Raw genomic sequence first — 14,600 nt, forward strand, 5'->3', positions numbered from 1 at the left:
GTAAGGGTCCTCGATGGTCTAAAACAGCGAGTGTTCTCAAAAGTGAAATCACCTGCTATATGTACAGGGGTGCAGGGTTTAAGAATCCATCTACATGTACAGCGTATTCAGGTTGATTTCTTATACAATACTAAAGTCGTATTCAACAAGGATTTATACATTATTTCAAAATTTGAATCTTTTGCGTCTGAATAATCTATACTCAACATGTAATAGAAACATACTGCCTTGCTAGCTGAGCTGATTGTCATAAATATGTAGTTTTATTATCTTTTTATATCTACTACTTTTTTGTGAAGGTGACAACTTTGATATTCAAGACCGACACACCCCATGAAGTTATGTAACTCGTCACCCAAGGTTAACATGCCTCTCACTGCTAGCGTATGAATGCACAATCCAGTCAAAACATAAGGAACCCTTTATTCTCCAACACAAACTGATTCTTTTCAACAAGGTCAATGTATCCAGCTTAGCATTTACTTGCTGTCCTGGCTGTACACCACCCCAACCTGCCTGCGAATCTCGTCCTCCAACTCAGCCAGCAGCAGAGAGTCAGCGTGGGAAACGACTGCACTCTCCTTCAGCCCTACATGGGAAATATCACACTGTCAGAATCAAACACCTACATATGGGAACATAGGGAATCTATAATATTCCAGTGTTTCTGATGCCACCTTGTGTTGTGAGTGTGTACAACAAGCCTAATAGCGATTGAACTGAGGTTATTTGGGAATATAATTGACTTCAGAGTGAGAAAAACATGTTATCTTTTTAATTGAGTTATATAATAATGTTCAGAGTGCACTTACAAGTGATAGTTTAGTCCCAGTTTTGCAGGAAAGATTCATTTTTGTATGATGAGTTTAACAGTAGTTCATTTTTGTTAGCGCCAGGAATAATTATCTAGCTATAAAGAAAGTATGTTTGGAGGACTCTGAAAGAGAGGCCATAATGTGAACATATCCTGATGTATGAGTTTTAGTCTTATTTGATTAATATACTCTGAAGACAATTTGTGAACATTGACCTGAGCTGAATCATTGTTTGTCAACTGACATTTTATATACTGCAATACTTTAACCCTGTTCCTATTGTTTAATTTAAGAAGAGTCTGATGCAAAAAGCATTAGAGATTAATCATGAACCACTGCATAGCGCCATCTCTTGTCCAGCAGTGTCTCAGTCAGTAGGGGCTTGGACTGGGAATCGTATGGTTGCCGGTTCAAGTCCTCGAACAGACTTGAAATATGGAAGGTGGGCTGCTACTTGGAGAGGTCCCAGTTCCCCTCCTAGGCCCTGCTGTGGTGCCCTTGAGCAAGGCACCGGACACCTCCAATCCCCCCTCCACATTGCTCCCCGGGCGCTGCACAATAGCTGCCCACTGCTCCTAGTACTAGGATGGGTTGGCAGAGGACCAATTTCACTGTGTGTGCTCTGCTGTGTGCATGTATGTGGCAAATAAGGAGGGTTTCATCCTCCAATTCTATCTATCTATCTCCTGGAATATCGGGTCCATTTCATTCATGTAGTTTAATGTTGCATGAGTTGGCAGAAATGAGTCACCTTTTTTCAGGAGTAGTATATTATAGTAAAACAACTAAGACATATATTTATCATTTAGCTTATTTTTCATCTTAGTCTCTGTTTGGACAAAAAATCCTTACCTGAACATTCACAAATCATTGATGGTCACTTTTTTGTTAATACATAAATTCATTATTGTAGTGATGTAAATACAGTGTAAAATATGCTGAAACCCACAGTACCTTTGAGCAAACACTGTCGGACCTCCTCTGCCTCGTAACGCATCCCTGTACTGTTGAGGAAGTTGAGGGGCAGGTAAGGCTCTGGTAGTGGGTACTGGGTCTCCTTCCCATTCACCTCTAATGATATGGGGCACCACATGTTGTCAGGAATCTAAAAAGCATGCCACAGGATATTTTCACAAAAATAACATCAGACAATTATGATATATATACAGTTTAATACGTGCAAAGGAAACACTTAACTGAAACGGGAAAATAGTATATACAAATTTCGAAAGGGAATTTAACTTTCAGACCATTTTCACTCGTTATTTGACTAAGCGAACCTGCTGATATGACCTACCCTGATGTCTCCCTTTGTGCCAGCAATAATGGCGTCATTGGGCAGCTTGACACCTGAAGAGCAGGTGAACACGGCCATCCTGTTCCTGGAGAACTTCAGAGTGACAACCACAGTCTCATCCACTCCTGCAATAACATACAGATATATGATTAACATTTGAAGGACAGATCATGCACAGGAACATTTTACTTGATTAAGAAATTATTGAGACATGCAATAACTGATCTGCTGCTAATCACATCAACAAAATTTAGCAGTGTCATTGTTTGAAAAGGTGCAACATTGCAGTGTCTGCCATGACCTCTGCAAATAAAGTGTTGGGTTAGTTTATGGCACTGTGCTTTATAATGAAGGATAGTAAAACTGTGTATAAGAATGTAGGACAACACTAGGTGGACTATCAAAGCTTAACTTTTATTGTACCAGTTGAGTTGATATTTTGTCATACAGGAACACTCCCTTGGTTAAAGATGATCAATTCACATAAAATATGAACTACACTTTATACAAAAATGAAACACTTTTTCAGTACCTGAGTCCAGACAGACCCCCTTGGCCTGGATGCTCTCCGGCTTCTCTCCGTTGTACACCATGCAGGTGAACTGCAGGCAGTAGATGCCAACGCCCAGAATTGTTCCTCCACCCAATTCCTTCTCAACCGCCCTCGGCACGTGTGATAGCGGCACACCAAACTCCGATCTCACCATCTTAACCTCTCCCAGCTCCCCTTGGTCCAGCAGCCGCCTGATCTCCACTGAGGCTGGGAAAAACCGGGTCCACACAGCCTAGAGCCGAGGGCAGGAGGCAGTTCACATAGTCAGTGCTTTCATAGGTGCTGTCTTATTTGTAGGTGACTGACATTAGTCATTTTAAGTTTGCAGGTGAAAAATGGAGGACACAGAATTAAAGCTATAAATACATTATATATCATTTATTTTTTGGGACTGACTCCATCCTTACCTCCATGAGAAAGACATCATTCCTCTTGGCAGAAGCCAGGATCTCCTTCACCTCCTTGGAGTTCATGGCCAGCGGCTTCTCACACAGCACGTTCTTCTTGGCATTTGTGAAAAGCAGGCAAGTGCTGAGATGGTAGGGGTGGATAACTCCAATGTACACAACATCTGCATACAAATGAAAACACAAACCAGAGAACATGCTGTGATGTTTTGCAATGTCAAAATATATATTATGGTATAATAACCACAGGAAATCAAGACAGTTTTGGTTCAAACTGAATACAAGAGTAATACAAGCACCATCAGCAACTCTGATTTGACAAAGGTCTGAAAGAAACCAACCTATGTCTGGATCTCTGGCCAGCTCCTCATAGCTGCCGTATGCTCGGGAGATGCTGTGCTTTGTGGCAAACTCCTGTGCATCCTCAAGCTTACGAGCTGCCACAGCCACAACCTGTGAATACAGTTTCAGAATATTATTTATCACAACATGGTAATCCTCCACCTTAATAAAAATTCCCACCAAGTAAAATGTCCTTGCAGAAAAACAATTACACCATCTGACTACTGGAACCATATTAAATGTTCTGTCTAACTTCAATAACTAATTGCTCTTGCTAAAACTATGCAATTCTGTGTTTGGAGGCAGCTATACTATACTTTATTATAGTAACCCATTTATAGTCAGTTAAAAGATTCAATAAAGATAGTGTTTAAAGCTAAATGTTGTTTTTAAAGTGGTATGCAGCTTAATGTTTTGCCTTAGTGTAATTTAATACGGCTTACCGTAAACTCGGTTATAGAGTGAAAAGAAAATGTGCCCATTTAGTGTGTACTTTACGGTAATAAAAAATAAAAGAAGCGTGGCACAACGAAATGCTGCAGACTGTTGTTTTAAATGTCGATGAACTCGTTAAAACTGCAGGTTGCACATCTTCAACACTGGATTAGGATTTGATTTTAACCAAAGACTGTAAGAAATGTGTGTGAACTGTCAATACACATACTCTCAATGGAGCGAAACCCCTCGCTGGGTGCAGTGAATACACTGTAGTAGAGAAGTGTTGCAAACTAGAGATTTTAAAGTGTCTGCGCTTCTCCTGCTGCTGGTACCTGGTGGTGTTCCGGAGGAAGGGTCTTCAGAGCGACAGTGAAGTCATGACTGATCTTCCCCGCGCTGCAGATTCCCCACCTGGTTGCCATATTGGACACTTCGACAGGAAACTCAAGAAATCAGATTGAGTCGTTAATCTGACTTTATGTAAAACAGTGGCACTTCTCTGCCGCATGGTGGAGCCGCAGTATCACATTTAACTGTGTGACAACAGGTGGAGGAGGGCAGTGATGGCGTAGTTAGGGATTCAGAGAGGGAGTGTAGGGGGAGAGGGACTGATTCAGGAAGTAACTGGGAGAGCCTGGCAAATGCCTGAACTAGACCACTGGTTGATTTTTACAAAAGTACTTCTTTCAGAGTTCCATATTTCTTGGGGTGGAATCAGACCAATAATTCACAAATAAAGGAGGCAGACTTACAAAAACCAGCATAAAGATGGTCTTCTGAAGTCTGAATATGTGAAATAACCTGTTGTGAGCAGACTTTAATCTTACTGAAATGCTTCCTTAATTTACATGTTAGGTTTATGCATTACTAAAGTTATATTCAATGCAATACAGTATTTATCTCCAAATATCATCTATACTAAATATGTCTAGATGTTTAGAAGAAAATGTAACATGTTCCGTGTACAATGTAAGATTAGCGATGTATTAAAGTTGCATGCTTTGTATCCAGGTAAGGCCCGAGGCTTCTTCAAAGAGGGAGACGTTGTCATCGTGTTGACCGGCTGGCGTCCCGGCTCCGGTTACACCAACACCATGCGTGTGGTTCTGGTGGCCTGAACAGCCAACGGGCTGTCCTTGAATACTGGATTCCACTGGACCATCAATAAAAGAGATGAGCAGCTATACCGTAACTCTTGTGTTTTGTTTGACGAATCATGGGTTGTTCTCTTTAGGTTAGGTTTCCCTATAGTACAGACATAGTAAAAGTCTACAACACCCACTAAAGTGAAATCACCTGCTATATGTACAGGGGTGCAGGGTTTTTAATCACACTTAATTGCTTTCTCCAAGAATCCATCTACATGTACAGCGTATTCAGGTTGATTTCTTATACAATACTAAAGTCGTATTCAACAAGGATTTATGCATTATTTCCAAAATTTGACTCTTGTGTGTCTGAATAATCTATACTCAACATGTAATAGAAACATACTGCCTTGCTAGCTGAGCTGATTGTCATAAATATTTAGTTTTATTATCTTTTTATATCTACTACTTTTTTGTGAAGGTGACAACTTTGATATTCAAGACCGACACACCCCATGAAGTTATGTAACTCGTCACCCAAGGTTAACATGCCCCTCACTGCTAGCGTATGAATGCACAATCCAGTCAAAACATAAGGAACCCTTTATTCTCCAACACAAACTGATTCTATTCAACAAGGTCAATGTATCCAGCTTAGCAATTACTTGCTGTCCTGGCTGTACACCACCCCAACCTGCCTGCGAATCTCGTCCTCCAACTCAGCCAGCAGCAGAGAGTCAGCGTGGGAAACGACTGCACTCTCCTTCAGCCCTACATGGGAAATATCACACTGTCAGAATCAAACACCTACATATGGGAACATAGGGAATCTATAATATTCCAGTGTTTCTGATGCCACCTTGTGTTGTGAGTGTGTACAACAAGCCTAATAACGATTGAACTGAGGTTATTTGGGAATATAATTTACTTCAGAGTGAGAAAAACATGTTATCATTTTAATTGAGTTATATAATAATGTTCAGAGTGCACTTACAAGTTATAGTTTAGTCCCAGTTTTGCAGGAAAGATTCATTTTTATATGATGAGTTTAACAGTAGTTCATTTTTGTTAGCGCCAGGAATAATTATCTAGCTATAAAGAAAGTATGTTTGGAGGACTCTGAAAGAGAGGCCATAATGTGAAAATATCCTGATGTATGAGTTTTAGTCTTATTTGATTAATATACTCTGAAGACAATTTGTGAACATTGACCTGAGCTGAATCATTTTTGTCAACTGACATTTTATATACTGCAATACTTTAACCCTGTTCCTATTGTTTAATTTAAGAAGAGTCTGATGCAAAAAGCATTAGAGATTAATCATGAACCACTGCATAGCGCCATCTCCTGGAATATCGGGTCCATTTCATTTAAGTGGTTTAATGTCGCATGAGTTGACAGAAATTATTGAGTCACCTTTTTTTCAGTAGTAGTATATTATAGTAAAACAACTAAGACATATATTTATCATGTAGCTTATTTTTCATCTTAGTCTCTGTTTGGACAAAAAATCCTTACCTGAACATTCACAAATCACTGATTGTCACTTTTTTGTTAATACATAAATTCATTATTGTAGTGATGTGAATACAGTGTAAAATCTGCTGAAACCCACAGTACCTTTGAGTAAACACTGTCGGACCTCCTCTGCCTCGTAACGCATCCCTGTACCGTTGATCAAGTTGAGGGGCAGGTAAGGCTCTGGTAGTGGGTACTGGGTCTCCTTCCCATTCACCTCTAATAATGTGGGGCACCACATGTTGTCAGGAATCTAAAAAGCATGCCACAGGATATTTTCACAAAATAAGATCAGACAATTATGATATATATACCGTTTAATACGTGCAAAGAAAACACTTTCAACTCACTTGCTACCAGGCTTGGAATTTCGTCATTTTAGGGGCAAAGCGATTTGGCCTTTTGTGTCACACATTTTTTCAGGGCACAAAGGCCATTTAGGGAAACATTTGGATTTGGAACTTACAAAAACACAACTTCACTTTCTGATAATAAAAACACACGAATGACATGGAAAACAAATCACTTTTTTACTACATTGCGCATTGAATAGAGTAGACTTTCATCCAATTTGTGCGGCCAAAAAAGAAATCACAAGTGGGGCAAAGCGCTCGCAGCCCCGCTAAAACGTCATCTCATAAGTCAGAGCTGATTGACTGTAAGTGTGTGTGCGAAAAGAGTAGATATGAAGAGGAGACAAGAGGGCTTAGATTACATCACCAGGGGTAAATAACACAAACAGAAAATAAAAGAATTTGACCATCTACTGGAGCTTTGGTGAGCGGAAGTATAGTGTATGTTGATGTCTGTGTTTAGCCTTTAGGCTTCCATCTGCTGGATCGATTGATATTTTAACCACGGTGACGAGTGTCTGTGTTTTCCTACAGTCTAATGTTTTCATGCTGAGGCATCACGGGTGTTGTTATTGTTAAGTTATGCTTCATGATAGCGCTTGTTGGAGCCATAATGCATTGTGTGTTTATTTTATCTATATATAAGTTAATGGTGACCTGCAGTTCTGACTTTTGACCACAGGATAGAGCATTCCTTGCAGAGTGCATACATGTAATCACCTGGTAATCAGTCAGGTGTGTGTGTTTTTTTTGTTCATTTTAGATATATTTTAATCGTAGTTAAAGCAAACAGTTTTTGACCTTGTCGTGTCATGGACTAAAGTCAAAGTATGGGTTAAAGTGTATCAGAGCTGACATTCAGACATTGTTCACAGGATGGAAACAGACCGAGCAATGTTGGTGATTATCCTGAATAACAAATAAAAGGATTGAGAGCTTCAAAGACACATGCTAATTGGACATTGTTTTGTTGGACTGGAGCACGCGTCCGAGAAGTTCTCCGGTTCGCATCTCTCGGTGCCTGTGTAACCCAGACCGGCTACACCTGGAAGTATAGATCATACTTAAAAAGGCACTACGTCGCTCTTTACTCCATGTATTAAGGTACAAGATGCCTATATATAAATACTGAAATTGTTCGTGCCCCACCAATTTTGTACATAACAAAACGCCACTAGGTGAGGAGAAGGGAGGTTCCTAGAGAGAGAGAGACGGGAGAATGCTACGAGAGAGCTAACGGTATATGTGTGTGCGAGGGCTGATTAACGTACTTCTTTTGCCATCATGGCCACCGTGAAATTCCTACCCTGCCTGCTACACTGCTTCACACTTGACCTTGTTCATATTGTGAAATGTGAAAATAGTATATACAAATTGCGAAAGGGAATTGAACTTTCAGACCACTTTCACTTGTTTTTTGACTAAGCGAACCTGCTGATATGACCTACCCTGATGTCTCCCTTTGTGCCGGCAATAATGGCGCCATTGGGCAGCTTGACACCTGAAGAGCAGGTGAACACGGCCATCCTGTTCCTGGAGAACTTCAGAGTGACAACCACAGTCTCATCCACTCCTGCAATAACATACAGATATATGAATTTGAAGGACAGATCATGCACAGGAACATTTTACTTGATTAAGAAATTATTGAGACATGCAATAACTGATTTGCTGCTAATCATATAAACAAAATTTAGCAGTGTCATTGTTTGAAAAGGTGCAACGTAAGTGCAGTGTCTGCCATGACCTCTGCAAATAAAGTGTTGGGTTAGTTTATGGCACTGTGCTTTATAATGAAGGATAGTAAAACTGTGTATAAGAATGTAGGACAACACTAGGTGGACTATCAAAGCTTAACTTTTATTGTACCAGTTGAGTTGATATCTTATCATACAGGAACACTCCCTTGGTTAAAGATTATCAATTCACATAAAATATGAACTATACTTTGTACAAAAATGAAACACTTTTTCAGTACCTGAGTCCAGACAGACCCCCTTGGCCTGGATGCTCTCCGGCTTCTCTCCGTTGTACACCATGCAGGTGAACTGCAGGCAGTAGATGCCAACGTCCAGAATTGATCCTCCACCCAGTTCCTTCTCAACCACCCTCGGCACGTGTGATAGCGGCATACCAAACTCCGATCTCACCATCTTAACCTCTCCCAGCTCCCCTTGGTCCAGCAGCCGCCTGATCTCCACTGAGGCTGGGAAAAACCGGGTCCACACAGCCTAGAGCCGAGGGCAGGAGTCAGTTCACATAGTCAGTGCTTTCATAGGTGCTGTCTTATTTATAGGTGACTGACATTAGTCATTTTAAGTTTGCAGGTGAAAAATGGAGGAGACAGAATTAAAGCTATAAATACATTATATATAATTTATTGTTTGGGACTGACTCCATCCTTACCTCCATGAGAAAGACATCATTCCTCTTGGCAGAAGCCAGGATCTCCTTCACCTCCTTGGTGTTCATGGCCAGCGGCTTCTCACACAGCACGTTCTTCTTGGCATTTGTGAAAACCAGGCAAGTTTTCAGATGGTAGGGGTGGATAACTCCAATGTACACAACATCTGCATACAAATGAAAACACAAACCAGAGAACATGCTGTTGTGTTTTGCAATGTCAAAATATATATTATGGTATAATAACCACAGGAAATCAAGACAGTTTTGGTTCAAACTGAATACAAGAGTAATACAAGCACCATCAGCAACTCTGATTTGACAGAGGTCTGAAAGAAACCAACCTATGTCTGGATCTCTGGCCAGCTCCTCATAGCTGCCGTATGCTCGGGAGATGCTGTGCTTTGTGGCAAACTCCTGTGCATCCTCAAGCTTACGAGCTGCCACAGCCACAACCTGTGAATACAGTTTCAGAATATTATTTATCACAACATGGTAATCCTGTTCAACCTTAATAAAAATTCCCACCAAGTAAAATGTCCTTGCAGAAAAACAATTACACCATCTGACTACTGGAACCATATTAAATGTTCTGTGTAACTTCAATAACTAATTGCTCTTGCTAAAACTATGCAATTCTCAGTGTTTGGAGGCAGCTATACTATACTTTATTATAGTAACCCATTTATAGTCAGTTAAAAGATTCAATAAAGATAGTGTTTAAAGCTAAATGTTGTTTTTAAAGTGGTATGCAGCTTAATGTTATGCCTTAGTGTAATCCTTAACACAACTAGAGTGAAAAGAAAATGTGCCTATTTAGTGTGTATTTTTTGTTTAAAAAAAAAGAAAGCGTGCTAAAGTGTTCGAAATGCTGCAGACTGTTGTTGAACATTTCTATGAAGTCGTTAAAGCGGCAGGTTGCACATCTTCAATACTGGATTAGAACCTGATTTTAACCAAAGACTGTAAGAAATGTGTGTGAACTCTCAGCAGATACACACACACTGCACGGAGCGAAAAGTCTCGTTTGGTGAAGTGCATAGACTGAATTCGAGACGTGTTGATAATTGGAGATTTAAAAGTGTCTGCGCTTCTCCTGCTGCTGTTACCTGGTGGTGTTCAGGAGGAAGGGTCTTCAGAGCCACAGCGAAGTCATGACTGATCACCCCCGCGCTGCAGATTCCCCACCTGGTTGCCATGTTGGACACTTGGACAATGGACAGGGAGGTAAGGAAATCAGATCGAGTTGTTAATCTGATTTGTAAAACAGTGGCACTTCTCTGCCACAAGGTGGAGCCGCAGTATCATATTTAACTGTGTGACTGTGCACAAATATGACATGAGGATTTGTGCAAAAACGTGACCTCCAGAGTGACCAAAACACCAATACCAGAAAAAAAATGTTGTCTTATATTTTTCTTTTATCCTATCTGATATCTTCTTTCTCCCCTGCTAGTGACACAGAGTAGTAGTTGTCCTCATTGTGATTACCTTTATTATCTACTACTTGACTATACAGTAGGTCTGTTACTTTGTTCTGCATTTAATTTTGATTTAAAATGTTCTTGTGAAAATCTAAAGGTCCTCTTGGTAGAGGTGACATATACAGAGAGTGTTTGTTAGTCCATAGTCTGTTTATTATTGTGATGCTTGAGGCTGAATGTTACATTTATTTAATCTCTTCATTAAATAAGACATACATTTAATATGTCGAAGCTGTGGCACCAAACGGTAAACTATTTAGAAATAAATGAGCATGTAATTGTTAATAATGTCCTTACACATTTTACTTCTTGATTACTGTCTTCAAAATTTTCATTATTAACCAAGCAAATCATGTAAATGAATGTCACTGCATACAAATCCTCCCAATCTGCATTCATGGACGACAACGTGTATGTATCAAGAGATACCCTCCGGTTGGTAGGAGTCCTATATGAGCCCAAAAGGTTACAACCATTATTAAATGAGCCATGCTCTTTGCTGACTCATAAAGGCCTTCCTCCGTCCTAACCTTGAAAAGCAGACGGTGCTACCTATTTCTGTATGGAGATCATGAGTCTATTTGTACACGGCTGCAGGGGTCAGACGTGACACTTTGAATCAAAAGTGCCAATCGAAGTCTCCTCTTCTCTCCAGCGGATCATATTTGAAATTAAACAAGGCTTTCACAATCATTCCTTTATTGGATTCATCAATCACACAGCCCACACTGACAGATGGGTTTGTTTTTGCAAGTCTCTACAACTTGATTACAGGACATGGGTTGTTTACATGGAGATTTATCTGGTTTAGGACATTTTTAAACTGACAGTGTCACATTTTGTCGTGTACTGTATCAAAGATGATCATTTTTGGGGGAAATTACAATGTTTGGAGCTCTAATGTGTCTATAAGATGCAAATGAATGAAAGCAGACTTAATAAATCCATCCAAGTCTTACAGTACATAAATTCTAATAATATACTGATTGTATATTCATTCGGTGGCTGCAGTGTGTTATCCAGGTCACAGTTGTCACACGGCTCTATGAGTGATCTGCTAATACCAAAGATTCAATGCCCGCCCCGAGCAACTCCCTTTGTTCCGTCTGAGTTGGTTTAGGTCAGGTGAAACATCCCATCTTCAGAGTGATGTTACTGGCTGTCCTGACTGAAGACAACTCCCACCTGCTTTCTGATTTCATCCATGATCTCTGTCAGTAAGACCGAGTCTGCCAGAGGCATCAGTGGGCTCTCCTTAAGTCCTGCGGATGAAGAGGAGTTTCACAGGAAAATCTGACTGACACGACTTTTCATAACCATGGTTAAATTATACAAACGTTCACAATGCAGCATTAAAATATCAAAGCAAGGATGTAAAGATTATGTAAATGTCTATAGGAGGCAAACCAATAGGAGTGTGATATAAGCAGGAGGACGTTCCAAGGTCTGATAACAGCATTGATTCTGAATCAATCTGATGAGTGTGTTTGTATATTCATGCAAATATCCACAAGAAGCTCCAGGTAAGCCACTGTTTTCATTGAATTGCAGCTTTTTCAGCATTCAAACTCAAGGTACCTTTCATCTCTTCGAACACAAATACACTTTCCCTTTGTCATGACGTACCTTTAAGCAGGCATTGCCTCACTTCCTCTGCCTCAAAGCAAAGCCCGGTGCTGTTGTCGAAATTCAGAGGCAGGCCGGGTTCAGGCAGAGGGTACTCCGTCTCTTTGTCGTTCACTACGAGTGTGGTAGGGCAGTGCATGGGGCCAAGAACCTGAAGAAGAAAGAGGAAATGAATCTTTGTGTTAATCCAATCATTCAACTCGTGCATCATCAAATGCAGTTGGTATGGATATCTAATTACATGTGAAACTAGATAGCAGTCAACTCAGTTTTTTCATGCCTGAATCATTTCTTGATTAAGTGAAATGTTCCTGTGGAAGACTAGCATAGCGTACTTTAATGGAGCCCTTAGTGCCGGCGATGACAGCATCGTTCGGAAGCCGAACCGCAATTGAAAATGTGCAGAAGGCCATCCTGTTCTTGGAAAACTTCATCACAACAACCACTGACTCATCCACTCCTGCAAAACATTTGAAAAGGTAAAGTGTCTAAACAGGAATGAGTGATGGGTGAATAAATGGTATCAAAACAACAGTTGAGTAATAATTCCATTCAGTTCACTTCAGGTCATTGTAATACACTACTCTTTAGCAAACCACAATTGGGTCAAATCAGTTCACGTCTGTTCAGCTTTACAGGCATCACCTTCTGATTCAAAAGAAAAGGTCACAAGTATACAAAATGAAAACTTAGGATGGGTAAGTAAAAGATAAGAAAAGGCTCATTACATGAATAGTGTGGACTTAAATTGAAGGATATCTTGCTGTGAGACATGCAGTTACATATTCCCCTGTCAGTATGACTGTATTACTGTATTCCCCGGGGAGGATTTGGACTAGGCTGACATTTTAAAGATAAGTCTGGGATTTTCTGTGTGGAGAATTCTTCCCTGAGGTGTTTACTTTTTGGACAGTTCATAAAAAAAAGTAAGTTTCTTCTGCAGCACAACAGGGGTTCTTACTTCCTTTTGGACTTTATTTTTGATGCTCTCAATAACCACTTTATCATCTCTGATTCATGCTGTTTGGTTAATGATACAAATCTGTATGTAACTATACTGCTGTGTGCTGAATCATACCTGTATCAAGCAGCACCCCTGTGGCCTGGATGGACTCTGGCCTCTCTCCGTTGAACACCATCAGCACAAACTGCAGGCAGTACACTCCAATGTCCAGCAGTGCACCACCTCCCAGCTCCTTCTCCACCGAGCGGGGGATGTGGAGCTGTGGGGAGCCGAAGTAGGCCTTCACCAGCTTCACCTCCCCTACCGCCTCCTCCGCCAGCATCCTGCGAACCTCAGCATGCGCGGGGAAACAGCGGGACCAGATGGCCTGAGAGGGGCAGAGCAGACAACCTAGCACCGCTGCAACAGTAAACAGCTCATACTGGAGCTTCACCCGGGCAGCAGTTTATTACCACAGCTCCCCACTTCCTCCACCTCCCGTGCACTGCTGTGGCAGATGTGCTGGTTAAACATGACATGACAAGATGTTTTACTGCACCACGAGTCATAAATATTCCCAGGATGTTCAGGGTTTTGCTTCCCACATTAACCTGCTGTGCTTAAAATATCTGCACTCATGGCAATATCATGCCACTGCTCAGCTGAAATGCAATGAGCTATCAACTTAACATCAATCCTCGATGCAATGACTGCTATCTGTGCGAAAGACAGAAAAACACACACATTAATCACAGTGTTGCTCTGTCAGCAGCTCTGCAAAGGACACACCTTGTATGACAGTGAAGGTCGGGAGCTTGTTTGGATAGAGTACCTGGTGATCTCCAGGTGGCAGAGTCTTCATGGCCACGCTGAAGTCATGGCTGATCTTCCCCGCACCACAGAGCCCCCATCGGGTCGCCATGTTGGATTGGATGCTAAGTGACAAATGAGCGTGGTGATGGTGCTTGAGTAAAGATCTGAGCTGCTGGCAAGTTGTGACCTTGGGAAAGGTTGCACGTTCAGGGAAAGAAACACACTAAACTGTCATGCCTTCGAGCCAGCGGCACCTCAGCGAGAAGGCTCCTCCATTTATATGCTACTGAGGCAGGATGTGTCACCTTCCTTCTGCTCCCACCCTGAGGTAAAGGGTGCGACACACAAACACACACACACACACACACACACACACACACACACACACACACACACACACACACACACACACACACACACACACACACACACACACACACACACACACACACACACACACACACACACACACACACACACACACACATTGTTGTGTTGTTGCTGAAACAGGCCTTTCAG

The 14,600-nt window shown here is 41.2% G+C and overlaps 3 protein-coding genes across 3 annotated transcripts; all 3 read right to left on the reverse strand.

Moving 5' to 3' along the window:
• Nucleotides 1–403: 403 nt before the first annotated feature.
• On the reverse strand, nt 404–4,367 carry dhdh.2 (dihydrodiol dehydrogenase, tandem duplicate 2). Its single transcript, XM_063881677.1, has 7 exons — nt 4,185–4,367; nt 3,414–3,525; nt 3,073–3,236; nt 2,645–2,897; nt 2,113–2,237; nt 1,770–1,920; nt 404–589 (listed from the first exon to the last, which is right to left on the reverse strand). The coding sequence occupies exons 1-7, from the start codon at nt 4,272–4,274 to the stop codon at nt 480–482; spliced, it is 1,005 nt and encodes a 334-aa protein (XP_063737747.1). The 5' UTR covers nt 4,275–4,367; the 3' UTR covers nt 404–479.
• Nucleotides 4,368–5,531: 1,164 nt separating this feature from the next.
• Nucleotides 5,532–10,455, reverse strand: LOC134863260 (trans-1,2-dihydrobenzene-1,2-diol dehydrogenase-like). Its single transcript, XM_063881676.1, has 7 exons — nt 10,325–10,455; nt 9,560–9,671; nt 9,219–9,382; nt 8,791–9,043; nt 8,261–8,385; nt 6,562–6,712; nt 5,532–5,711 (listed from the first exon to the last, which is right to left on the reverse strand). Exons 1-7 carry the CDS (start codon nt 10,412–10,414, stop codon nt 5,602–5,604), a joined length of 1,005 nt encoding a protein of 334 aa, XP_063737746.1. The 5' UTR covers nt 10,415–10,455; the 3' UTR covers nt 5,532–5,601.
• Nucleotides 10,456–11,381: 926 nt separating this feature from the next.
• LOC134863439 (trans-1,2-dihydrobenzene-1,2-diol dehydrogenase-like) lies at nt 11,382–14,362 on the reverse strand. The gene is made up of 5 exons (XM_063881961.1): nt 14,101–14,362; nt 13,404–13,656; nt 12,661–12,785; nt 12,326–12,476; nt 11,382–11,961 (listed from the first exon to the last, which is right to left on the reverse strand). Exons 1-5 carry the CDS (start codon nt 14,188–14,190, stop codon nt 11,852–11,854), a joined length of 729 nt encoding a protein of 242 aa, XP_063738031.1. The 5' UTR covers nt 14,191–14,362; the 3' UTR covers nt 11,382–11,851.
• Nucleotides 14,363–14,600: the final 238 nt, after the last annotated feature.

Source organism: Eleginops maclovinus, chromosome 4, assembly GCF_036324505.1.
Source record: "Eleginops maclovinus isolate JMC-PN-2008 ecotype Puerto Natales chromosome 4, JC_Emac_rtc_rv5, whole genome shotgun sequence".
NCBI classification, from domain to species: Eukaryota; Metazoa; Chordata; class Actinopteri; order Perciformes; family Eleginopidae; genus Eleginops; species Eleginops maclovinus.

Bases quoted from the DNA above. Each gene is read 5' to 3' on its own strand.
- dhdh.2 (XM_063881677.1), bottom strand. From the start codon at position 4,274: ATGGCAACCAGGTGGGGAATCTGCAGCGCGGGGAAGATCAGTCATGAC. The intron at 2,898-3,072 runs GTAAGGATGGAG...CCTCGGCTCTAG, and splicing joins ATGATGTCTTTCTCATGGAG to GCTGTGTGGACCCGGTTTTT. The intron at 2,238-2,644 runs GTACTGAAAAAG...ATGTTATTGCAG, and splicing joins GGGGGTCTGTCTGGACTCAG to GAGTGGATGAGACTGTGGTT.
- LOC134863260 (XM_063881676.1), bottom strand. From the start codon at position 10,414: ATGGCAACCAGGTGGGGAATCTGCAGCGCGGGGGTGATCAGTCATGAC. The intron at 9,383-9,559 runs GTTGGTTTCTTT...ATTTGTATGCAG, and splicing joins GGCCAGAGATCCAGACATAG to ATGTTGTGTACATTGGAGTT. The intron at 9,044-9,218 runs GTAAGGATGGAG...CCTCGGCTCTAG, and splicing joins ATGATGTCTTTCTCATGGAG to GCTGTGTGGACCCGGTTTTT.
- LOC134863439 (XM_063881961.1), bottom strand. From the start codon at position 14,190: ATGGCGACCCGATGGGGGCTCTGTGGTGCGGGGAAGATCAGCCATGAC. The intron at 13,657-14,100 runs GTACTCTATCCA...TGCCCCTCTCAG, and splicing joins TGCCACCTGGAGATCACCAG to GCCATCTGGTCCCGCTGTTT. The intron at 11,962-12,325 runs GTACGTCATGAC...CTTCATCCGCAG, and splicing joins GAGGCAATGCCTGCTTAAAG to GACTTAAGGAGAGCCCACTG.